General features: G+C 41.5%; 1 protein-coding gene across 1 annotated transcript in view; it reads right to left on the bottom strand.

Annotated features, from left to right (window-relative positions):
- Positions 1-1,537: 1,537 nt before the first annotated feature.
- LOC117247176 (sodium channel protein type 4 subunit alpha A) overlaps positions 1,538-26,994 on the bottom strand; it is a 30,224-nt gene continuing 4,767 nt past the window's right edge. Inside the window, exons 8-24 of the mRNA XM_033611494.2 lie at positions 26,289-26,459; positions 26,055-26,187; positions 25,291-25,529; positions 22,829-23,002; positions 22,373-22,729; positions 15,365-15,838; positions 13,524-13,565; positions 13,258-13,390; positions 11,766-11,920; positions 11,473-11,646; positions 11,209-11,331; positions 8,968-9,249; positions 8,816-8,869; positions 7,168-7,305; positions 6,940-7,044; positions 6,050-6,320; positions 1,538-5,968 (exon numbers count right to left, since the gene is read on the bottom strand). Coding sequence (XP_033467385.2) covers positions 4,665-5,968; positions 6,050-6,320; positions 6,940-7,044; positions 7,168-7,305; positions 8,816-8,869; positions 8,968-9,249; positions 11,209-11,331; positions 11,473-11,646; positions 11,766-11,920; positions 13,258-13,390; positions 13,524-13,565; positions 15,365-15,838; positions 22,373-22,729; positions 22,829-23,002; positions 25,291-25,529; positions 26,055-26,187; positions 26,289-26,459 — 4,329 coding nt within the window. The 3' untranslated portion in view covers positions 1,538-4,664. The remainder of the gene's footprint in view (positions 5,969-6,049; positions 6,321-6,939; positions 7,045-7,167; positions 7,306-8,815; positions 8,870-8,967; positions 9,250-11,208; positions 11,332-11,472; positions 11,647-11,765; positions 11,921-13,257; positions 13,391-13,523; positions 13,566-15,364; positions 15,839-22,372; positions 22,730-22,828; positions 23,003-25,290; positions 25,530-26,054; positions 26,188-26,288; positions 26,460-26,994) is intronic.

The following is a 26,994-nucleotide window of genomic DNA, read 5'->3' as shown; positions in this document are numbered from 1 at the left end:
GTTTGGACACACCTTCTCATTCAATGCATTATCTTTATTTTCATGACTATTTACATTGTAGATTCTCACTGAAGGCATCAAAACTATGAATGAACACATGTGGAGTTATGTACTTAACAAAAAAAGGTGAAATAACTGAAAACATGTTTTATATTCTAGTTTCTTCAAAATAGCCACCCTTTGCTCTGATTACTGCTTTGCACACTCTTGGCATTCTCTCCATGAGCTTCAAGAGGTAGTCACCTGAAATGGTTTTCCAACAGTCTTGAAGGAGTTCCCAGAGGTGTTTAGCACTTGTTGGCCCCTTTGCCTTCACTCTGCGGTCCAGCTCACCCCAAACCATTTCGATTGGGTTCAGGTCCGGTGACTGTGGAGGCCAGGTCATCTGCCGCAGCACTCTATCACTCTCCTTCTTGGTCAAATAGCCCTTACACAGCCTGGAGGTGTGTTTGGGGTCATTGTCCTGTTGAAAAATAAATGATCGTCCAACTAAACGCAAACCGGATGGGATGGCATGTCGCTGCAGGATGCTGTGGTAGCCATGCTGGTTCAGTGTGCCTTCAATTTTGAATAAATCCCCAACAGTGTCACCAGCAAAACACCCCCACACCATCACACCTCCTCCTCCATGCTTCACAGTGGGAACCAGGCATGTGGAATCCATCCGTTCACCTTTTCTGCGTCTCACAAAGACATGGCAGTTGGAACCAAAGATCTCAAATTTGGACTCATCAGACCAAAGCACAGATTTCCACTGGTCTAATGTCCATTCCTTGTGTTTCTTGGCCCAAACAAATCTCTTCTGCTTGTTGCCTCTCCTTAGCAGTGGTTTCCTAGCAGCTATTTGACCATGAAGGCCTGATTGGCGCAGTCTCCTCTTAACAGTTGTTCTAGAGATGGGTCTGCTGCTAGAACTCTGTGTGGCATTCATCTGGTCTCTGATCTGAGCTGCTGTTAACTTGCGATTTCTGAGGCTGGTGACTCGGATGAACTTATCCTCAGAAGCAGAGGTGACTCTTGGTCTTCCTTTCCTGGGTCGGTCCTCATGTGTGCCAGTTTCGTTGTAGCGCTTGATGGTTTTTGCGACTCCACTTGGGGACACATTTAAAGTTTTTGCAATTTTCCGGACTGACTGACCTTCATTTCTTAAAGTAATGATGGCCACTCATTTTTCTTTAGTTAGCTGATTGGTTCTTGCCATAATATGAATTTTAACAGTTGTCCAATATGGCTGTCGACTGTGTATTAACCTGACTTCTGCACAACACAACTGATGGTCCCAACCCCATTGATAAAGCAAGAAATTCCACTAATTAACCCTGATAAGGCACACCTGTGAAGTGGAAACCATTTCAGGTGACTACCTCTTGAAGCTCATGGAGAGAATGCCAAGAGTGTGCAAAGCAGTAATCAGAGCAAAGGGTGGCTATTTTGAAGAAACTAGAATATAAAACATGTTTTCAGTTATTTCACCTTTTTTTGTTAAGTACATAACTCCACATGTGTTCATTCATAGTTTTGATGCCTTCAGTGAGAATCTACAATGTAAATAGTCATGAAAATAAAGAAAACGCATTGAATGAGAAGGTGTGTCCAAACTTTTGGCCTGTACTGTATGTCACATGACGTTACATTACATTGGTAAGAAACACACTTATTTTAAGCCAAACCATGATGTTTTTTCTAAATCTAACCACATGCTTTTGTTGCCTAGACCTGAGGGGAACTGCCCATTGGTCCGACAGCCCATTGGTCCAACATCCCATTGTTCCGACCATATTAAACCCATTGTTCCGAAGTCCGTTCCGAAATCATCATGATGCCCTGTGGTTAAGGTCTGGTTAGGTTTAGGCACAAAAACCACTTGGTTAGGGTCAGGAAAAGATCATGGTGTGGGTTAAAATGAAAAAGAAAGTGACAAACACATAAGCCGTGAGCCTGCTCCGCCTCAAGCCTTCCCCAGCTGACCCAGAGCCGGTCGCAGCGCACCATCAAGGTAGAAATACGCCCGCCGGGAGCCATTCAGCACCGTGGACCGTCGAACTAATGGGATGTCGGACCAATGGGCTGTCGGACCAATGACATGGACCCGACCTGAGGAAGTAAACCTAAAAATTAAATTAATTACCTACATTTAAGTTTAATTTGAAAAACAGACTGCATGCATTTAACAAGCAGAAATGGTACGTTTCCTTGGAAAACGGAAATCTATTTTGAAAAGACCCAATGTGCATAACGAGTGAAAATTGACACACTGTCCCTGAACATCTGAAACCAGCACAGGAGGGGTACCTAGAACATCATAGTTGACGTTTAGGAAATGAGAATGGGTTGGTTAAAAGAACACAAATAATAGCATTACTAATATAAGCAAACATCAATAATTATCATTTAATTGTCTGTTAACAGTTCAATAAATTATTGATTTACCATTGATTAATGATGGTTATTGTAAAGTGTTGTCTGTGTATTAAACTAAACCATCACTCAGCTGTGTTTGAGATTAATTTAAGATCAAGAAAAACTTGATACAACCTGAGGCAAAACTTCATTTAAAATGTACAGCAAGTGAGAGCATTACTGCTAGAATTATTGTTGAAATTAAGTTAAGCTTAGCAGTTCTGTTAATGTAAACACATCTTAAGTTAACAGTCATGGCGTTTACATCTAAATGCTGAAATGTAAAACAAGTGTTTGACGTCTGAGAGGGGACTGAAAAAATAGACATAACATTTATAAGACATGCATACATCAGGGATGAAATCATCTTAGAAAACAGGAAGGTCTCTCAGTCTTACACAGTCAACTGCTCTAACTTGACCTGGAAGGGATATAAATAGTGCAATATAAACTGGGCCTTCAGATGTTAACTGCATTAACTGGCCCGCGTTATAAAGAATAACAGAGATCAGGGTTTCACTGGCAGATAAACGTCATCACTATCAGCCTTGTTTTTCAGTTATTAATTTGATAAATGTACAAACTCCAAACTTCATATTGTGTCTGATTGAAAGAATTAGCATGCAGAGCCCTCACATTGATGAGATTCCACATAAAAGTGACTTAAAGTAAGCAGGAATAAGATTTTGCTGTTTTGACTTTTCAAAAATGAAAACAAATGACTCCCGATTGCACGGTTTTAGCCATGAAACGGTTGTGTGTATATTAATTCAATTTTTAAGTATCATTCTGTTGGAGTTGGATAATAGCTCTGCGTTCATGTCACATCAGAGGAACCAAAAAAGACTGGATATCTTGTTGCTTTAAATGCACACTCTGTGTATGACATTAACCCAGCCTATAAAAGGATCACCAAGGTTTTTTTGCCATATGTTGTTCAAGCTGCTCTCTGGTTAGAAACTGGGGCACATAGTTTGTTTTTCTGGTAACAGCCATATCATGAGAGAGGTTATTGAGGCCTCAACCATAGCGTGCATTAACTTCAACTGGATTGCTCTGTCTTGCAAATTAAAGATGAATTTGTCACTAGAAAGAATCATATCACAGATCTGGTCAACTATGATGATTCATTAGCAAGCTGTTTTAACAGCTGACAGTAAGTGATGCAGTTCCCTGAAAGCGAGTGTAAATTTAAAGAGGACCTATTATTTTCAGGTTGTATTTTAGGTTTGTACTAGAACCTGTTAAAAAGCCAGTCTAAGTTTCCAGGTCTGCCGTGTCTTGTTAAATGTTTAAATGTTTCCCTGACGTTAGCATGTAGCTACATGTAGCAGCGTAGATTATGTAATGTCTTTGGCCCAGGCCCGCCCTACTGTGCTGTGATTAGCTAGTACTTGTCACATTGGCAGCGTCCAGAATGGAGGCGGTCAGGGCAAAAAGGTCATGTTCGGGTTAGTACTGGCCAATCACAGCACAGTAGGGTGGGATTAGGTGCAACACGCTTGGGCAAAAACACAGCTTGCAGTAGTATGCCTGGAGCAGACGAGCGAGAATCCATCACGAGCTAACGTCAGCTCATAGGCAAAGAAGAAAAAAAAAAAAAAACATTGGAAAGCCTGAGGTTACTTTTAAGTATGTTTAACTAATTATCTGAAACTTTGGCCACGTTTAATATGAACATATGGCATTGTAACATTATAAATATGGCAGATAATTAAAAAACACATAATAGGTCCCCTTTAAATGCTGAGAAATCATCTCTACATGTGCTTTTTAATTTGGAAATGTTAATTTGAGTAGCATTTACCCTCACCAATACACAGAGAAAAGCATTGCAGGCACAGACATTAGTCTCTACAGTGGGACTTACATTAAACACGTACAACTTGTAATTGAATATTTCAGCATATTACTATTTGTTTTTACAGCCAAATTTATTATCATGTAACATGCTAACTTGTTCATTTTTAATCGTCTCGCATTTAGCATTAATGTTGGTTTATATTTGCTGATGTCTTTATGGTTACTATCAGAGAAAACCATGCCCTCCAGTTTCACTTTTAACCAAAAAAGACACTTGAATATCACATAGAAAAATAGAAATTGTTTGTTACGGTCAATGATGGAAAATGCAGTTTAAATATTCATTAGCACTGTGTAACCTCTTCTTCTAATGTGGAAAAATTCAACTGCTAACACTACTTCCTTGACTGGTAAAAAAAAAACAACAGGGAGGAAGACAATTATTTGTCTTCTGCTGTTTGTTATACGATCGTCTCTCTCAGATTTGCAGGGAGGGTAAAGAGGTGTGGGTTCGGGGCAGAATGTAATAAAACCTCATTAGTAATCTCTACAGGAACAACCATGACATTTGGCTCGGGGGGCTCCTCTGGACCACTCTGGGCCCCTGTGTCATGTGACACTGTCTCAGAAGTAGGAGGCTGTTGGCTTGCTAGAGTTTCTAAATCAGCCTGCTCCATCGCCTCTGCAAGGTCCACGTTGCTTCCATAGAGCACTCCCATCCTTCGAGCGAGCATGCCCTCTTTCTCCGGTGCATCTTCACCTTCGTCCTTTCTACCCATCCTCTTACAGCGGTACATAAAAGCAGCATGGTGTATGCAGCGTCTCAGCAGGTGGGTGCGGTAAGCCCTCTGAATGACTACAGCAGCTATCCTCTCTTCTTTGTGGCGCACCGTCGTGGTGATCGGTGCAAAGGAGTCTGAGGTGGGGTTGCTCAGGATGAACTTGGCCTCAATGCTCTCCCGCATGGCCACCATCTCAATTGTGTCTCCCAATACCATCTGCGTGACGGCCGACAGGACATCCAGGCAGTGGATCCGGTCCCCAATGACCAGGGGTAGATCCATTTCAATCAGGCGGAGCCTGTTGGGCTTGGCAACCCTCAGTGGCGGCTGCAAGGTGTCACAGAAATCTGAGAGCTGGCTGTACTCAATGAACTGAGTTCCATCTACATCAAACTTCTCCCATGTCTCATTGAACATCTCAAAGTCTTCCTCACAGAGAGCGTCGCCACTCTCCTCCTGCGCCACATTGAAGTTCTCTAAGATAATGGCGATGTACATGTTGACCACCACTAAGAAAGAGATGATGATGTAGCTGCAGAAGAATATCATGCTCATGCCCGGGTTGCCGCAATTCCCCTTTACATCCGTGCCCGGGTTCTCAATGTCTGGATCGCAGTCTGGATACTCCTTGTTCAGCATTGGAAGTAAAAGCCCATCCCAGCCGGCTGACGTCGTGATCTCAAACAAGCAAATAATGCTGCCACCAAACGTCTCAAAATTAAATATATCGTCAATTCCGGCCTGTTTTTTAACATAGGCAAAGTTTGACATGCCAAATATGGAGAAGATGAACATAATGAGGAAGAGCAGAAGGCCAATGTTGAATAGGGCAGGAAGTGACATCATGAGAGCAAAGAGAAGCGTCCGAATGCCCTTTGCTCCTTTAATAAGACGCAGAATCCTGCCTATTCTGGCAAGTCTGATGACTCTGAACAGAGTCGGTGACACAAAGTACTTCTCGATCAGGTCAGAGAGCATTGTACCTGAAATAAAAGGAGAAAATATGTGAACCCAGATTGTCTGTTTGAACACAATTTGCAGTTTCTAAGTAATAATTCACCCACCCGCTATGGACAAGATGACCACAACAAAGTCAAAAACGTTCCATCCGTTGGTGAAGAAGTATTGTCGCAGGGCAAACAGCTTCAACACGCACTCCCCAGTGAAGACGACAATGAAAGCCACGTTTAGCTTAAACAGGAAGTCTTCCTTCTCCGGGCTCTGGTCGTCCGTCTCCACCATCATGGTCACCATGTTGAGGCAGATGAGCACCATGATGAAGATGTCAAAGAACTGCTGACTGATGAGGTCAAACACCATTCCCTGGATTAGGTTCTGTAGGTCAAGGAGAAGGCGAGGAACAGAAACACAAATCCAACAGGGTCATTTGGCCTGTTCACACCAGCAGTGTGCAGAAAGGGTCAGCGCAGGGGTCACCAGTGACCTCGTCATGCCACGCATGCCGAGCTGATGTGTCATTACTCCGGTCACCTCGTTAATACTTTTCAACATCAAACAATGTAGTTTAGGGCTAAACTAATGATTATTTTCATTATTGTTTAATCTGCCCATTATTTCAGTTGTTTTTTTTGTCAATTAAATGCCAATGTGACGTCTTTACATGGTATGTTTTTTCTGATCAACAGTCCAAAAATAACAAAATGTTGAGTTTATTATCATATATGACAAAGAAATGCATCAAATTTTCACATCTGAGAAGCATGAACCAGGCAAATATTTGGCTTTTTTGCTTAAAAATGTCTAAAATGGTAATTAAATGACCAAAATAGTTGCCAATTAAGTTTCTGCTTATTGACTAATCAATTGATCGAGTTTTTGTTGCAGCTCTAAAGTTGTTAAAATGCAGTTGTAGTTAAAAACTAATCTTGAGTCTTTACCAAACAATATAACACATGTTGTTGGTTTAACTATCAGCTGTAAATGAGTAGCAAACCGTTGGACGTGGAATTGGCTTCTGTGGCTTCTTGGAACCAAGTTTCTTCATGGCGTCGTAGTACTTCTTTTGTTCCTCAGTCATGAAGATGTCTTTATCTCCAAAGTGCAGACACAACATAATACAAACGTCATTATACTGTAGGTATTTGAATGATATATAGATGTAACTGTTCAGTTGCTTTTGTATTGGCGCAGAATACTTCTGGGGGAAAAAAAAGATACTTATCTTTTTCTTCTGTTGGTTGAAATTGTCGATGATGACACCAATGAAGAGGTTGAGTGTGAAGAAAGAGCCAAAGATGATGAAGATGACAAAGTACATGTACATGTAGAGGTTGATCTCATAAGAAGGCTGCTCCTCTACCTAGGAAGCGACAAAACATTTAAAGCATTAGGAAAAAAAACAAGAGTAGGCATTCCTTTCGCTCTTAGCAGATTTAAAGTATATTTAATCACAAGAAGAATCACAAACGCAGAAAATTCTTGATGATTTGAAGTCCTAAAGGTCAGCATTTAACAACAGCGAAATTGTATCGTAAGATCTGTTTAGAAACTGAAATGACAGTGAAACATATCAATGCTCTTTTCAATGCCAGACTCCATTGACAAAAACAGCAACTTTACATCACTGAACACAGGAGCTGCTGGTCTACCACTGCCTCTATCAGTTTGTTTGCGTTATCGTGTGACTTTGGTGTTTTAAAGGATTAGTTTGGATTTACCACATGATAACAAAAATAGACCCAAACGCATTGATCGAGGCAGTAGTAGACCAGCAAGTAAAGTATAGTAAAATTACTGTTTTTGTCAATGGAGTCTCGCTTTGAAGAGAGCATAGATAAGCTGCACTTCCAGTTCAGTTCCCCGTTGGAAAGGGCTGTATGTTTGGAAAGTACCAAGCATACGACTGGATAAATGGGACTTGGATTATATTGTGCGAGTTGTGTGAGAGGTTGTAAACAGATGATTTGATATAGTTTTGCTTTTGTTAAACGTGGACCCCTTTGAGTTCAATTCATCAAGGATTCTCTCCATTTTTGGATTCTTCGTCCACCATTGAGAAAAACAAAGTCTTCTTTACAGATTCAATGTAACACAGAGCGAGTAACTGAGACACACATGTTCATTTGGGGGTGAAGTATCCCTTTAAGTAAGAAAGATGGTTGAGAAGACACGGGATAAAAGGTTATACTGGAATATGACACTAGTCAGGAGAGGCAGTTGTTGATCCAAAGACTCACTTCACCATCACCATCTGTCGCATATATATTACATATATATTCAATTAACTTAAAGTGCAGGGGGCTGGTAGAGAGGGAGGGAAGAATATATGAACTCCCGACTTGGATTTCTTGATATCATTTATTTTATTTCTATCAATACCCAATACAAAAGTACATTTTTTTAGTATAATGTTAGTTAAGTTATTCCAAAGTTATTTGGGATTTCTTATAAATAATTCCTCCATTTTCATGTGTCGCCACGATCATTTTTCTAATTATCATTAGATAATATTGTAATTCACTAAAAGTATCCATGAACAATGGAACAATCGATTCTTTACTTTTTAATCGCTGAAATTTAATATCTCTTATGTCATTCTTGCTTTCTTTTATATTCGTGAGGTCTTATAAAACACAGTATTTGAGGCCGATGTTACTGCAGTTTTGTTGTGCTTGCATCATGACAATTAGGAAAATAGTATGAATGAGGGGTCATCTCAATCTGTACACAGACTCATTTAAATTTAATTAACAAATGTTTGACCTTGTATTCAGCACTGATACATATGACTGTAAAACAAAGGGCTACTAACATATTTAATACTAAATATAATATTTCAGTATACATTCAATATATATTTCAATAATTACCTCTCTTGAGTCAACGGCAGCATACATGATGTCCATCCAGCCTTTAAAAGTTGACTGAAAACACAGCACATTGTTTCAAAATCACTGATCACAAACATTTTTTACAAGAATTTAATTTCCAAGTCTATAATAACAGAAACAGCACTCCTCACCACTTGAAGCAGAGACAGGTAGCCTTGTCCCACATTGTCATAGTTGACTTTGACGTTGACCCAGCGGGCCTCCGCTGTGGCCTCTTTCACGGCCATGCAGTCGCTCTTGTTGTTGACCTCGTCCATGGGGAAAAGCTCATCCGAGGTGGTATTGATACAGCGGTAGAACTTCCCAGCAAACAGGTTGACTCCCATGATGCTGAAGATGAGCCAGAAGATGAGACACACCAGCAGCACATTGAAGATGGAGGGAATCGCTCCAACGAGAGCGTTCACCACCACCTGCCCAAAGAGAGGACTTTGTTTAAATTAAGGGATTACATATAGAAATGTATAGAAATGTTTCCTAGTTAGTTTAGTTTGGAAAAGTGAGCAACAAAGTCAGCAAGTTTTACCAGTATCCTTACCTCAGGCAGCGCTGGTACAGCAGCCACGGTAAAAGCATGCAGTCAGCACACATTGTAAAAAGGAAGCCAATCAAATCAATGTGAATATGCACTAAAGATCACAACAGTGTTAGTGGTGGAGGAAACATTCATACTCTTTACACAGGTAAAAGTACCACTACAACAATGCAAATACACTCAATGAGTAAGGGTGTTTTCACACTTGGTCCTTTTCAGCCCCCTAAACAGAATCAGAGCGAGTGACACTCCAAGAGAACTCGGACCCCTCTGAAGTGAACCAAACTCAGACCACCTCCCGAGACAGTTTGAGTTCTGTTTGCTTCAAGTCCGCAGTGCGGTTTACTCAACCTGTGCCTTGTGAACACAAAGTGCTCCAGGTTCGCTTTGCTCTTTGCCATTGTATTCAGCCCTCTAAATCACATGCTGTTGCACTGGGACACTTGAAAAACCATATGAAACTACGTTGGCCTGTAACACTTGCAAGGACGCAGGACGAGTAGTTTGGTCCACAGAAGATACTGCACGTCTCCAGATGTGAAATGTAGAATACATCAAACAGCAACCGTCTGAAGCACAGAAACACTAAGGTTTTCCTCCAGTTTTAAGTTCATCTGAAAGTGAGGGGCTTCATAATGTACAGTATCACGTCAAAGTAAAAAAATTTAAAAAATTCGTCTATATATATTATATAGACTATAGCGTGAACAGAAAGAGGACTGAGGCCCCATCAGAGCTGAAGTTGACCAGAAAGAGAACTGAGTCCGCTTTCAAATGAACTGACAATGTGAACACAAAAAGTCCCCTTTCTGTTGGTCCACTTTTTGGTGCACTTTAAGAGGACTGAGATCGGTTCACTTAAAGAGGACTAAATGTGAAAACACCCCAAGAGTCCTGCATTTTAAACCATTCTTATGTGGAAGTACCACTACAACAATGCAAAAATACTCTATTACAAGTAAAAGTCCTGCATATCAAATCCTACTCAAGTAAACGTACCACTACAACAGTACAAAAATACTCCATTACAAGTAAAAATTCTGCATTGTAAATACGACTTCAGCACCATTTAAACGATGCAAAGAGTCTATTACTAGGAAAAGTTCTGCAGATTAATTCCTACTAGACTAAAAGAACCATTTAAACTGCTTAACCTTACCAGACAGCCTTTTCAACAGGGAAATGAAGCCGTTATGTTGCTTTCTTCAAATCACAAGACTCCTCTGACAAAAATAGTAATTGTTATTGTGGATACGGACTATCGCACAGCACTTTCGTTCGCTTCCGTGCCTGTTAGAGGGTTAGAGGAATATCGTTTCGGAGGGTTGTCATGGATCAGTCACAAAGAGGCATGTGAGCCGGGCTAGGGATGTTTAAATGTAGCAACATCATCATGCAGAAACCTACGTCAGGTTATGAGGGACAGTGTAAAAAAAACCCCAAAAAAACACACACACATTACGACCAAATATTAATGTCTGGATTTCAGTACATGAGGAATACTGCTGGAAAGCTGCAGAATAATATCAAAACCTCAAAAAATAATGGACCCACCATGTAATCTATTGTTTCTTTTTCATTTAAAGAACGTATGTGTGATTAATGTAAAATATTAATCTGAAAAGTAACTCTAGCCGTCACTTAAATGTAATCCTGTGTAAAGTAATGTAATAATGAATGTAAAAAAAAAAATACTCTGAACCAGTAAGTATAGCTGTCAAATAAATGCATAGTATAAAGTAACATAAAATGGAAATACTCAAGTGTACTTAGTTACTTTCCATCACTGGTTAGCCATGCACATGGTTCAAACATGGTCACACAGCCAGAGACTCACCCTCATCCCTTCAAATCTTGACAGCGCTCGAAGAGGCCTCAGCGCCCTGAGAGTCCTGAGGGATTTGATTGGTCCAAGCTCAGCGTATCCCATCCAGTTGGCAGCTAAACTAATCAGGGAAATCTGTGACAGAATCAAAACATTTCCTATTCAAGTGTTACCACGGATTCTATCTGACATTAAAACAGGTTTGTGCACATGTTCTGTTGTTACATACATACACACACACACAGGTCAGCTTTAAAATGAGAAATCAAAACTTACATCTACGATGAAAAAGTCTAACCAACACCAGGCATTGGTGAAGTAGGTCTTGAAGCCGTACGCCACCCATTTAAGGAGCATCTCGATGATAAATACGTAGGTGAAAACTTTGTCTGCGTACTCCAGAATAATTTTGATGGTTCGGCGTCTTTCTATGTGTATGTCCTCAAAGGCCTGCCAAAGGGAGACATGAGACACCTAGATACAGGTCCTAACAGTAATAGAGTATCTTAACACTCTCATAAAACAGTCAGCATTTCTAAATGTGTTGCACTGATGACAGCATGACTCACCAGAGCTCCGCTGCTAAGGAGGATCATGAAGATGATGAAGGTTTCAAACCAGTCGTGCTCCACAATTGTGAAGCAAGTTCTGCGGAGGTTCCACCATTTCTTGCCTTTACCTTCGGTGATGTCCACAGTCAGACACGGCCAGCGCCTGACGCAGTCTGATGGGAGAGGACACCAAAGGGTCACTGTCTGTCATTTTACAGTTCATGGTTACAGGGACGGTTCACCCCCAGATCAAAGATAGATATTTTATCCTCTCACCTGTAGTGCTATTTAACAGTCTAAATTGTTTTGGTGTGAGTTTCAGAGTGTTGTTATCTGCCGTAGAGATCTCTGACTTCTCTCTAATATAATGGAACAAGATGGCACTCAGCTTGTGGTGCTCAAAGCTCCAAAAAAATACATTTCAAAGACTCAACAGCAATGTCTCTTTCCAGAAATCATGACCTGCTTACTCAAGATAATCCACAGACCTTGTTGTGAGCAGTTTCATGTAGGAACTATTTTCTTTCTACTGAACTACACCCACCAACTGTATCACCACATAGAGGGAAGGGGTGAACCTACTACTAGCTCACCTAGCACCACTGGGCTAACGTTACAGCTCAGCCGAGGAGGATGCCACAAATGTTTACATTTCATGCTTTCACGAGCACAAGCCTATCATCCCTGAGTACATGCACGTTTCCTTCTGTGTGGTGATACTGTTGGCAGTTATCGTTCGGTAGAAAGAAAATAGTTCCTGCGAGAAACTGCTCACAACAAGGTGTGTGGATTATCTTGAGTATCAGGGTCATGATTTCTGGAAAGAGACATTGATGTTGAGTTTTTCAAATGTATTTTTGGTGCATAGAGCACCAGAAGCCAAGTGCCATCTAGTTCCATTAGGGCTCATACACTTGCAATGTCTTCTATCGCCTGGAAAACACAAGGTCGGGCACTGGGTGCTACTTTTGTGCCAACTTTCAAAGGCGCAGATGTGGTTTGCACCTGATGTTGCTAATTGACCATAACCAGCACCTGGTCATAGCTTACTTAGTAGAAATCCTGAGTACAGAGCTGATCTCTTTCCAGACGTTTAGGCTATAATAAAATATTCTCCATGGAACGGATGTAAAGCTCTGCGTAGCTCTGCACTAAAATGATCAATATCTTCTCCATATTTATTTTAGACTGATATTTACTGAAGAAAGGAAAGACGTCTACTGGCTGTGATTGGTCGTTTCTTGTCACATAATTTCCAAAAGTTTGTTTATCTCGTGGTGGAGCCGTCTCACCCTGAAAAACAGGCACATGGGCAGGGTAGCTTTTGAGCGCACCTCCATGTGTCTACACTGACAACAATGGATTTAAAGGCAGAAAAACACACCCTGTGTCCAGGCCCTTATATTGAATAATAAAATATAACACTACAGGTAAGAGAAAAAATATGTACTTTAGATTTTGGGGGGAACTGTCCCTTTAAATGATTCTGTTTTACAGTGGTTGTTCATACCGTCAGTGAAGCAGGCCTCTGGCTCCTCAGGTTCTGGCTCTTCTTCCTCCTCTTCTTCTGGTTCAGGCTCAGGTGGCTGATAGTCCACTGTGCTACACACTGAAGAATCCCCATCAGTCAAAGCACCCATCAGCTAGTCAAGAATTACAATTAAAGCTCAGTTACAAAGCCAACATGCAAAATATACATTATGAATGCATCAAACTACAGATGAAGATTTAGTCACAAGGGTCCTTTTGTTCACGTGAGTCTGAGGAGTTACTCACTTTGACATTTCCCAGCGTACTATGTTCTTCTTCTAAGTTTTCCTGAAATAGCACGGGAACAGAGAATGAACTTCAGTAAGCATTCATGATGAGCAGTGAGACGAGTTTGTCTTTCCAAAAATATACTTTGACATTTGCTTTTGGTTATTTCACAGTAAACAACACAGCTAAAGGTCCTGCACAACACCTCAACAGGTGTTCTCACTTACACTGCCTGATTACACCTCATCTCTGGACTGTGGGGGCATATATAGACGCTGCAGCACACCTCCCTCATACTCATCTTTACCACTTATATTAGCACAGAGACTTTATTGATCTCACGTGTAATCTAATAAAAGTAGTGCAGCCATAAAGGCCCTGCTCATCCATACAGGTATTTTCATTTATTGTAGTTGATGAGACCTCTACTCAAGTTGTTCTGTGCTTTGCTGGGAATTGTGTGGGGTTTTTAAATTACATGTACCAATAAAAATGATACAAGTGTAAGTAGCAACATCCTACTTTAACAACATACATAAGGTGTAATTAGAAATCAATTTCTCATGAACTTCTCCTGAAGCCTGAATGATGGACAAAAAATGTGACTTTACGTCCATTTTAGGATCCAAGTGTGGGTGCATTTCATTGAACGGAAATGTAATGTAGTCGTGCTTTACTGGAGTGTGACGGTGTTCCTTAGTTGTGCAGAACATTTCAACAATGTAGTTCAGGAGCGCCTCGGGAGCCGCATGGTTACAGCACATGCCAAATAACAGCTATGGCCCGATCTGATCCCAGCCGGGGACCTTCGTAGCATGTTGTACTCTGCTCTTACTCCCCCCGTTTCCAGTCTTACTCTTCTCAGTCAATTATCCACAAAAGGCAAAAAGGTAGTAATAATAATGTATTTCAAAAGGCTGTGCATGCTTATAGTGTTTCGAAAGAAAATCAGCAAATTTCCTGAGTAAGAAATCAGATTTTTTTTGAATAGGCAAAACTTGTGGTCACTGTTGATGAGGTTATAATGAGGTCCGTTTAATACATACAATTTGCAGCTGAACTCCCGCACATTGTCTAACTGAAGGTGTGTGGGAGTTTTTCAGCAAACCGGTCCTACTCATCCCTCTGCTGTGCACCTGTTTTGAAATAAATGTATGAAGTATTCTTTTGTTCTCATTTATTACGTGCCACAATATATCTTCTAACTCCTATTTCTCAGCTTAATTTGTGAAGGTATGTTATCAGAATGGATAATTGTCAGATGAAGTGTCCATGATTGTCACTGTGGCTTTTAGTCAGCTCAATTCAATAAGCTTTCTTGGCATGACATTTCGTGTTAAATGTTGCTCTGTCTCGACCAATCTCTGAGGACAGAGCTGACACAACCGGTCTTCTTTAGGCAGCCTGTGCCTGCCAGTCGCTATGTCCAGGCTGTCCAAAGTCAGTCTGATCTGTCACGGAGGTCAGATAGTTTGCCCTTGTGTACTGTCAGTTTAGGGCCAAATGGCAGTGAGGTTTTTTTTTTAGGTTTTTCAGGTAGATGTCAAATAGTTGATATAGTTTTCTTCTTCTTAAGCTATAATTTGGTTGGGCTGGATTGTGCGAGGGTTGTCCTGCATATAATGTACAGCATACTGTCAATGTGCCCAAACAGATGAAGTACTCAGTGCTGAAGAGGCTCATCCTGATGGTGTTTTCAAAAAACTCAATTTATATTGTTTAAACTATCATTTTAAGATTGACACTGAAGTAAAAGGTGACACATGTTTAAAATATAGATGCTGTTGGTAGGTGATGCAGTGCAAGTGTACGTAGATGAATGACTAGACTGAACTGGTTGATTTATTTACTGTACTTACCGAGAAGTGTTTGTTTTTTTTCTCATCTGAAGTCTCTGAGTCATTGGCATTATCACCATCATCCTCTTCATCCTCGCCCAGGTTTTCAAAGTCTGACTCTCCCTGAGCGATCGGCACGTTGAGACTGAGTTCTCCATCCACAATAAATCCAGAGGGCCGGCCTTCAACCAAACAATTAGGTATCCCATCTGCCATTTTGAAATTCTGACCGGTGTCCAAGTGGTTCATTTCAATTTCCTCTGCTTTAGGGTCCTCGTCGTCCGTCGGACCCCGCTCGGGCTCCTCTGGCTCTTTGGGCTTCCTGCCGAGAATCTGCAGGACAATTCGCATGGCGAAGGCTTTGAACCAGTCGATGCCTCGCGTGATCCTGCCGATGGCAATCTGGAGGTTGTTCATCTCTCCGTCGTCGTCCCCCGCAGAGAGGTTGTCCCCGCTGAACGAGCTGAGCAGCAAGGCCAGGAAGAGGTTCAACACCTGAGGAAAGAAATGTGAAGAAGTGATGGAAGGTCACATAATAGAAACAATTTCCTTTTTCACCTCGAAATGACAAACTTTGCCTTGCAATAGATGCACAGTCCTTTCAATATACAGCTACAGTATATGAAATATCTACAATTATTCAGTTAATATTAACGATTAATTTGTGGGGGGGTTTTTAGGTGAAGTATTCCTTTAAGAGTGATTGACTCCATTATAGTATAAAATGGATCCCTGTTGGGTCTGTAAGTTAAATAAATGTTAATTTTCCTTATTGCTGCATCAAAGTGAGCCAACATTGCTGAACTAAACACAAAGCTCCAAACTATCTCAGACACACATCACATATGGAATTGGTCCTGGAACGGCACATCAATGAACATTATTTCGTTTGCCTCCTGTTGCAGACGCAGCTATCTTTAGTGTCTAAACCTGTTAGTCAATTTCTCGGTTCCTATTTCCCAGGTTTAGCGGGAGATCATGGTTACACGGCAGGCTGATCTCCCTCATTCCAGGGTGGGAGCTGTGAATCAGTAAAGATGGCCGAGGGGGGAAAAGATGAGCTGCACAAACACAAACCCGACAGTGGAGGAGTGGGAACAGACATGCTGTTAGATTTAAATAAAAAAATGTACTAAAACAACTGTAGCAGAGGTTTTTTTAGTGTTAGTAATGATCAAATAATGCTCCAAGAAGAAATATAGATAGACATAGATATAGAAATATCAATGAGCTGATGTAAAAAGTTCTGTCTTCATCTAAAAGGAATGGTTTAACATTTTGCGAAATACACCTATTCACTTTCTTGCTTAGAGTCTCTCATGTCTATCAGTCTGAGGCTGGTTAGCTTAGCTTAACATAATGTCTTCAAGCACGGGGAAACAGTGAGCCTGGCTACATCCAAAGGTAAAAAAATATCTGCCGACCTGCACTTCTAATTTACATGTAGTATCTTGTCAGTTGAATTACACAGTGCGTCTTTTAGATACTGTAAGGTTGCCAGGCAATCAGCAGGTTAGACACCTGTTTCCTCCTGCCTCCAGTCGTTATGCTAAGCTAAGCTAAAGATTTAAAGGAATACTTCAACCACAAAACGATCATTTGTTTATCAGTTACTCACCTTGTGTTTATTTTTCTTGCATGCCTTCATGGTGAACGAAGAATCCAAAAACTGAGAACATTCTTGATACATTTAAGTAAAAGGTGATATGTTTAACATTAAAACTATATCAGAGCCTCCATTTATCAACTCTCACACAACCCATGCATTATAATACAAGTCTATTGATCCAGTTGTATGATAGGTACTTCCAGAACACATGCATTTTTGCTAAAGTTTTTAAATTAGACTTGGATTTTACTGCACTAGTTGTGTGAGAGTTTGTAAACTGATGTTTTAATATAGTTTTGCTGTTTTAACACGGACTTCTTTTTCTTCAATTCATCAAGAATTTTCCCAGTTTTTGGATTCTTCGTTCACCATGGAGGTCCTTGAAAAAACACAAAGATTTATTTCATAAATTCAACATAACATGACCTCTTCACAAAACTCTCCGCAAGGAAATGGCTTATCAAAATGCCGCTCTATTCCTTTAAGATTTCCAGCTTTGAGAATCAATTCCACATGTTTTAATAATGATTGTCTGAGCCGTTTAAATACATAAAATAACATTAAAACTTTAGTGGTTTCCTTTCTCTTTAAAAAAAGAAACTCGTATTCCAGGATTCAATAAAGAGAGAAGATGAGAGCGTGGGGATTCAGGAGCATTTTTGATCTTGAGTGGGCTAAAGAGAAAAGATAATGAGCACAAAATTATCACATGCCCCTAAATATGCAAGTTAAATCCACTCCATATGCTGTGGCGCTGATGGCCTAATATGATTACCTCTCCATCAATTACGGTTCAATCTGCTATCAAATGACTTTTCCTTAACACCCAGTCCCCCCTGCCACCTGAGCCCTGCTCGCTCAGCTGTCTGTGCTTGTTCCATCAGTGGCAGCGTGCTTACTTGAGCCGGATCTTAGCACATACTCAAGGTCAAAACCACTGTTTGGTGGCTCAAGTCATTTGATTTAAATAGAACCCCCCCCCCTTCCGTGAAGTGTGGAAATATACGATTTGCATTTATGTCGGTGCAGATAGTGTGCATCACAAAAAAGCCATCAAAGTTCTGGCACAGTGTGGCCGTTGCAATACTTTTGTCAGCTTGACGATGAGCCATTTCCTTTCCGTTTCTATGAATAACCTAACAGGAAATGGTTTTGGCTCTGGTCTTTAAATATGATGCTGAGATGATGTCTGAGAGTGATCGGCTGTATTATCTGTCCTACGTCCTTGTTCCGTGAGGCCAAGACAAAATGTCAGGGACAGTATTTCACCAAGTTCTTCACCAAGTATCACAAACTGCTGCCTCTTCACGCAAATTCACCCAGACACTGTGTGAAGAGGTTAGTAAGTCAGATTACCAGTAATATGAAATAATACATGGTAATATTCTGTTCGAATCTGTATCTGTGTCCACGTTGTAGCTCAAGCCACCTTAAACTCCAAAAACCATGCAAATCTAAGTTGTATTCTGTCTTGTGTGCTCTCCGTACTCATACTATGATACCTACAGTGCCCCCTGGTGGAGACAATTTTCTCCCCCAGCTGTATCTGTCTAACAATAGACTGCTGAGACATGCAGGCCACAAAATCTCCTGGTATTATAATAAGATAACTGTTAGATTTAGAAAGATTTTACAAAATAGTTTGTCAGCTTTACAGCTTCACAGCCGTGACAGTTGCATGTATAGTTGAGCGTCAGCACTTGTGAGCTCAGGAATGATTGTCTCCTGAAGATTTACTATATGCTGATTTAAGTGCCGACTACAAAGACGCTGACAACACAGCCACAACATAAGAACCATCATTTACTCTGATCGCAGCCAGAATTATTTTTATCTGAGTGAAATCGAGCTGAGTAACATCATCTCTCTTTCATTACATGTACAGTACAGGCCAAAAGTTTGGACACACCTTCTCATTCAATGCGTTTTCTTTATTTTCATGACTATTTACATTGTAGATTCTCACTGAAGGCATCAAAACTATGAATGAACACATGTGGAGTTATGTACTTAACAAAAAAAGGTGAAATAACTGAAAACATGTTTTATATTCTAGTTTCTTCAAAATAGCCACCCTTTGCTCTGATTACTGCTTTGCACACTCTTGGCATTCTCTCGATGAGCTTCAAGAGGTAGTCACCTGAAATGGTTTCCACTTCACAGGTGTGCCTTATCAGGGTTAATTAGTGGAATTTCTTGCTTTATCAATGGGGTTGGGACCATCAGTTGTGTTGTGCAGAAGTCAGATTAATACACAGCCGACAGCCCTATTGGACAACTGTTAAAATTCATATTATGGCAAGAACCAATCAGCTAACTAAAGAAAAACGAGTGGCTATCATTACTTTAAGAAATGAAGGTCAGTCAGTCCGGAAAATTGCAAAAACTTTAAATGTGTCCCCAAGTGGAGTCGCAAAAACCATCAAGCGCTACAACGAAACTGGCACACATGAGGACCAACCCAGGAAAGGAAGACCAAGAGTCACCTCTGCTTCTGAGGATAAGTTCATCCGAGTCACCAGCCTCAGAAATCGCAAGTTAACAGCAGCTCAGATCAGAGACCAGATGAATGCCACACAGAGTTCTAGCAGCAGACCCATCTCTAGAACAACTGTTAAGAGGAGACTGCGCGAATCAGGCCTTCATGGGCAAATAGCTGCTAGGAAACCACTGCTAAGGAGAGGCAACAAGCAGAAGAGATTTGTTTGGGCCAAGAAACACAAGGAATGGACATTAGACCAGTGGAAATCTGTGCTTTGGTCTGATGAGTCCAAATTTGAGATCTTTGGTTCCAACCGCTGTGTCTTTGTGAGACGCAGAAAAGGTGAACGGATGGATTCCACATGCCTGGTTCCCACTGTGAAGCATGGAGGAGGAGGTGTGATGGTGTGGGGGTGTTTTGTTGGTGACACTGTTGGGGATTTATTCAAAATTGAAGGCACACTGAACCAGCATGGCTACCACAGCATCCTGCAGCGACATGCCATCCCATCCGGTTTGCGTTTAGTTGGACGATCATTTATTTTTCAACAGGACAATGACCCCAAACACACCTCCAGGCTGTGTAAGGGCTATTTGACCAAGAAGGAGAGTGATGGAGTGCTGCGGAAGATGACCTGGCCTCCAGTCACCAGACCTGAACCCAATCGAGATGGTTTGGGGTGAGCTGGACCGCAGAATGAAGGCAAAGGGGCCAACAAGTGCTAAACACCTCTGGGAACTCCTTCAATACTGTTGGAAAACCATTTCAGGTGACTACCTCTTGAAGCTCATGGAGAGAATGCCAAGAGTGTGCAAAGCAGTAATCAGAGCAAAGGGTGGCTATTTTGAAGAAACTAGAATATAAAACATGTTTTCAGTTATTTCACCTTTTTTTGTTAAGTACATAACTCCACATGTGTTCATTCATAGTTTTGATGCCTTCAGTGAGAATCTACAATGTAAATAGTCATGAAAATAAAGAAAACGCATTGAATGAGAAGGTGTGTCCAAACTTTTGGCCTGTACTGTATATCAGCTTTAGGTTGTGTTCAGACTGACAGTAGTAAGTCGTAGTAAACAGGGTAACTCTGCTGTTTACCTCGCAAACCCCTAGATGGAGACTATAATGACTGTGATAAAATACTGCCTTGGAGTATTATAAACCGCTGTCCAATGTTTTGGCGTCTGATAACATCCTACTCGCCAGAAGAAAATGTTGACAATGTACGTTTCTGCAAACCACAAACATTTGCACGTTTCATATCATATCAACATTTCTCAAGTGATACAAGCTGATTTTCTCACTGGGAGGTGGAGAGGATAGGGGATTGCGTGTTACCAAGGTGAGACGCCTGCCAAGCTGCAGACCACTGTTTGAGACCAAAAAATAAAAACAAACAGTTGTGTTTTAGCAAGTCATTGCTGTGCTTCCAGCAGCATTTTAGGCACAAAATGTGGGTGTTTTTATGGACCTGTCACTGTATTTCCTGCCGCTTTTCAGCCGCAAAACATGGGTGTTTTTTTAGGGACCAGTATTTCCTGCAACTTTGCAGCCTCCAAACGAGGATGTTTCTGATGGACCTGTCACTGAATTTCCTGCGGCTTTTTGGCCTCCAAACTTGGGTGTTTTTTAGGGACCAGTCGCTGTGTTTCCTGCTGGTTTTCAGCCTCCAAACGTGGATGTTTTTTATGGACCTGTCACTGTACATCCTGCTGGTTTTCAGCCTCCAAATGTGGATGGTTTTTAGGGACCTGTCACTGTATTTCCTGCAGCTTTTTATCCTCCAAACATGGGTGTTTTTTAAGGGACCAGCTGCTGTGTTTCCTGCTGGTTTTCAACCTCCAAACGTGGGTGTTTTTTTTTGGACCTGTCACTGTGTTTCCTGCAGCTTTTTATCCTCCAAATGTGGGTGTTTTTTAGGGACCAGTCACTGTGTTTCTTGCAGCTTTGCAGCCTCCAAACATGTGTTTCAGCAACCCATGGCTGTTTTTCCAGCAGGGACAATGCTACAAAAAGCGGTTGTTTGTTACAGGGACATCGCTACGGTTTCTGCTGGGATAATGCCATGAAAAGTGGTGGTCTTTTATCAAGACATCCCTGCATTTCTAGCAGAGATTGTGCCCCCAAAAAACGGGTATTTTAAGCCAAAACATGATCTTTTCCAAACCAGAAATTGCCTAAACCTAACCACAAGTTAGCCACAGCATTTTTGGAATGTAAAGTTAAAGGTATCTGCTACATAATATGGTGCAAATGTAATGGAACTGCCGTTTGCAGAAATGTACAATGCCAAAATCTTGAAAATGTTTTGCATGTATCTTGATAAGACCCCAGGCCCCTTAACACCTCTTCCTGAAATCTTTAAAATGACAGCTCTACAGAGTCACACTATTGCACTCGCACTATTTTAGCCAGTCAACTCATTTTGTTAAAAGTTGGACACTCCACCACCTTGCTGCAAACGGGTGTGGGATGTTTTATATAACCTAAAACAAGGAAAATTACATTTGCCCCTAGACATAACCCTGTACTTTTTAATAAAGCTTAGAGCCCTTTTTTAGATTACTTTCAGGAGACAAATATTCAATAGCTACTATGCATTAGTGTCTTTTTCTATTGCCCTGTTATTCATTTCTTTACTGATGTCATTGTCATTTTGCTCAGTTTGGAGTCTGTACTGCTTTTTCATTTTATGCTTTATATATGTATACCACCATTTTGGATGTGCTTACACTGATGTATCCTGAGAATTTTCCGAAATGTATCTACCCTTTGCAACCCTAATTGGGATCCAAATAAAGAATACAACTCAAACTGGCCTTTCTGGATAGAACTTCATTGTCTCTTTGGTACCTGAAACAACCCATCCCACCAGCACAGCTTCATATTTCAGATTTAAGATGGGAATCAGCATTGAATGACCAATTGTTGCACTCACCACTAGATTTCCGATGACCATGACCATCAGGAAGACGACCAAACACATCCCAGCTCCGGCCACCTCCATGCAGTCCCACATGGTCTCGATCCATTCCCCACACAGGATGCGGAACACGATGAGGAACGAGTGGAAGAAGTCATTCATGTGCCAGCGCGGCAGCTCGCACTCTGTGGAGATCTTGCACACGCAGTCCTTGTAGCTCTTGCCAAAGAGTTGCATACCGACCACGGCAAAGATGAAGACGATGATGGCCAGCACCAAAGTCAGGTTTCCTAAAGCTCCTACTGAGTTACCGATAATCTTGATCAGCATGTTGAGCGTGGGCCAGGACTTGGCTAGTTTGAAGACACGAAGCTGTCTCCAACACAGGACAGACACACATAATAAAGACAGTGAATAACAATGTAGGAAGTAAAGTCATTGTGGTAAATGGATACAAATATTATTTCTCACCAGACGGAAGGACCTGAGGACAGACAGCCCCTGGACATTGGCCAGCCCCAGCTCCACCAGACTGAGAGTGACAATGATGCTGTCGAAAATGTTCCAGCCAACTTGAAAGTAGTAGTAGGGATCCATGGCGATCAGCTTGAAGAACATCTCCGCTGTGAAGATCCCAGTGAAAACCTATGGGGGCATACATATCTATTTAAATCAGGTCTACGATGTACGAACATATCTGCCGTTTAATTTAATGAGCACAGACTGTATAAATAGAGTTGACATGGCCACTGTGACGCGACCCATCAGCAGGGGAGGGCAGTCACTCATTAAGAAATGGTCATACATAGGCGAATGCAGGCAAGTGACCGTTGCCTCCCAAAGCAATATTCCTGCTGAATGTGGGAAGTGCCTGATGTGACAGAAATTCCACAAAATATGATGTCATTGTTACATTTAAATTTTCCTGACTCTGTATGCCTGTCTCCTGTCTCACTGTCAACCAGCAGCATCTCTCGTGTGGGGCAGTTTATATTTTTCTCATACAATATTGGCTGCTTAAGCATGGCAACAATCAGTATTTCCTTCACATATACTCTTTTGCTTTTGTTTGAGGCTGCAACTTCGCAGGTCAAAGTTCACCAAAGTTGAAATCAACGGGCTATGAGGATATGAATTTTCTTTGCCCCCAGAAGCAAATCTTTATAGCCTTTTTACTTGTATCTAAAACAGGAGACGAATATTAATTGCGCTCATGTGACGGTGCCCTTACAAATAATGTACATAAGCAAAAAAGTAGGTTTTTAAGGTACGAGAACTTTCATGTTCCTTTTTTTTTGTACGTCTATTTTTTACAAGTATATTTTTGAGCCAGCAGTCTACTTTTTTACCTCACTACATTTGCCATTTACACCTTCGTTACAACTAGACTGCTCTCTGAGTTTAAGGGGGAGGGGAGGGGACACGAGGAGCACCTCTACTGCAGATACCAAGACACCAGCTGCCTGGACGAAAAAGAAGCACTTCATATCTTTTGACCATGATGCGGTAACAAGCGGCAGCTTCCAGCGACAATCCCTGGCCACATCTGGCCACACTTTTAATTCCAAAATCTAAAAAAGACAACAATTACACGATGAAGTTTTGCTGTGCCTCCTGAAACCACTGAGATCTATGCTTTTAAAAACTCCTCTTCTAACCTCCACAAGCACACTGAATTACACTGCACATACTGTAGGTGAAACTGTTATTAGCTAGCTAACATTAGCTATGTTAATTTTTCATATCTATCGTATATCTTTGATTTTATAATAAAAAAATAGACGGGCAGAGATGGAGAGAGTGGGGGACTGTTCATGTCTCAAATACTGTACATAGACTATCTTTACTTGTTTGATTAGCTGACCCAAGGTGCTGTTTTTTCATTATTTTGTACTGGAAAGTAACTTCTACCCTGAGTAACTTATTAATCAGGTACTTTTTCCACTTCTGCTTGAGTCAGTTTTTATGGGAGAAATTGTACCTTTACTTGAGTCAAGATTTTCAGTACTCTACCGTCTGCTCATTGGTTTGTGGACCTTCCGTTTTGAAGCCTCCAGTTTGCCCTAAAGCATACCCTGCTTTATCGTCTAATTTATTCTAAATGGGACTATAATATACAAAATGAACATATTGAAGAAGACTTAGAGCTAGTGGTTGAGACCATAAACTTGTTAGGAAAAAGTTTACTGAAGTAATAAATTAAGTGAGAAGTAGGCTCATTTTCTCACAATCTGACTTCTTTTTTGCAACCAGTGGAGTCGCCCCCTGCTGGCCATTAGAAAGAATGCACATTTGAGGCACTTGCACATCAGCGTTAGGGCTCATTTATGCTCAACGTTAAATACGGATCCGGATATGGACGGAGCCTTCTGTCCATGCTCCGCGTTCATTTCGTCCGTATTTCTGCACGGTTCCATAAAGCTTACGGATACGGGCCAAACGGAGCAGTACCACCGGGAACCGTGGGGGCAGTGTTGCTGTCACTACCCGATACGTAGCTCTAGTGAGACACGAAGAAGAAATAACAATTCAATTTCTCTCATCGGCAGTACTAGAGAAAAGAATTCTCCGTCCTCCAGTCGCGATGTATTTAACGGCCTCACCAACCACCGGCTCCTACAACGCTGCCTCTGTTTTTGTCATTTATGCAAGAGGTACATTATCAATATCTCCTCCACAGTCGCCATGTTTGTTTTTGAGTTTGTTGTTGTCATAAACTTTTGACTCTGGGCTGCCTCCTGGTGGATATATTGGTCAACATCCATGCCAACGTAAAGGGCGCATGGAAGTATGTGGGCAGTGACGGTAACATCATTTGAAACGGATGTATACATTTTCGTACATAAAGGGAGCATAAATGAGCCCTTACTTTTCAGACCCGCGAGCTATGTCCACTCAGTTTTACACAGTCTGTTATTATGGCAGATATTTACCAGATTCCCCACTGAGAGCATGTGGTCAAACTGCGGGGTCATTGGGTAGTGCTCCATGGCCATGAAAAGGGTGTTGAGCACGATGCAGATGGTGATGGCCAAGTCGACAAAAGGGTCCATCACCACAAAGTGCACCCACTTCTTAAAGAGCACCCACTGCGGGCAGCAGTCCCACTTGAGGAAAATGTCGGCAAACTTGTACCAGCCCGGTGGGCACGGCCTCTGAGCCTCCTCCAACTCTGGACAAAGAAAAACAATCAGGTAGTCTACTGTCAGGTTATCAAAGCTTTAAACATCTTTAAATGATATGCATGATACAGCTAACAGAGAGCTATGATGAGTGACGTTAAAATTTATGTCTGTGCCAAGTTATAGTTGAGCTGAAATAGCCCAAGCTTAGCACCACGAGGGCGCGACACTGAATGTTGACAGGGATTTCTCCGGCACACAATGTGATTATGGCGAGCTAAAGACAATGCTACTGTATTGGCCTTGGATATAACTAGTGTATAATGTTAACAACTGCTTGATAATCTAAGCAATTACAGCTCACATTAGAGCATCTCCTCTAAGAACCAGCAACTAAGCCTTGTGTATTTCTTCATTCCCTGGAGGAACTTGACACTTCTAGACGCTTACAGGCTGCTGCTGCTGTGTCGTCTACTTGTTTTGGTCTAATCAAAGCTATAAAATAAATCCTATATAACAGTCACTGACAATCGCCGGTGCATTATCAGTGTTGAGTACCTCCATTGGCACTGTACCTTCCATAGCAGCTGCAGTGAGCACAGTGAGAGCACTAACAGACTTCTGTGTCAGGCCCGGTTCTTCCAGATGAAGCATGCTGTGCACAGAAGAGCCTATTGACTTCTCGCTGAGTTCATACTCTGTAGTGGGCTGTAAAACAGGGTGAGAAAAATCAGTTGCAAATCAAAACCAAAAGCTTTTGGTTTTTCAGACTGACCAGATTAACTGTGACCGGAGGGCGACTGATTTACCTTGACCATGGTGGGCGCTCTGACTAACAGACGGGGGATGATTCTCCCGTTACAATCCTTGATATTCTCGTCATTGTTAGGGCTGGATTCATCATCTGTCATCTCAGACATGGTGTGATGACTGAGTGACTTACTAGTTAGAGTGAGCCGGCTCCCAAGAGTGTGAGCCTGCTAGATTTAAAAAACAACAACAACAAACAAACAAAAAAAACCCTGTTGCTTAAATTTTACGACCAACAATGCGATTTACACTTATTTTAACACTTAATATTAACAGTTTTGGTTCCAAGTTTGGTTATTTTCTCACACTTAAATCATGAAATTACAGGTATTTATTTTAATTCTTCATTAAAGCTGGGGTAGGGAGTTTAATTTTGGCTTCATCAGGGCGAAACCCCATAATAAACTTGGAGCTCATTGTAATTAAGTGGTCTGAGAGAACACCAGACTTCTGCTTCTCCTCTTGGCTCAGTTTTCAGGCTTTAAGGTGCAGACACACCAAACTGACATCAAAGAACTAGAGGCGACAAAAGCCTACTGTTGCATCGTCTACGTCGCCTCACGTCGTCCTGTGTCAGTTGCATTTGAACACACTACACGGACGGCCGCCGGCGCCAAAGCGCCGACGGTGCAGGACTCACCGCAAAAACTAGGCCGAATCGACGGCCCAACTTTGGTCGACGGCCGACCGTCGGCTTGGTGTGTC

This window comes from Epinephelus lanceolatus, chromosome 21 (genome assembly GCF_041903045.1).
Source record: "Epinephelus lanceolatus isolate andai-2023 chromosome 21, ASM4190304v1, whole genome shotgun sequence".
NCBI lineage: Eukaryota > Metazoa > Chordata > Actinopteri > Perciformes > Serranidae > Epinephelus > Epinephelus lanceolatus.
The sequence above is the reverse complement of the archived record's forward strand: the minus strand, read 5'-3'. Positions and strand labels throughout refer to the sequence as shown.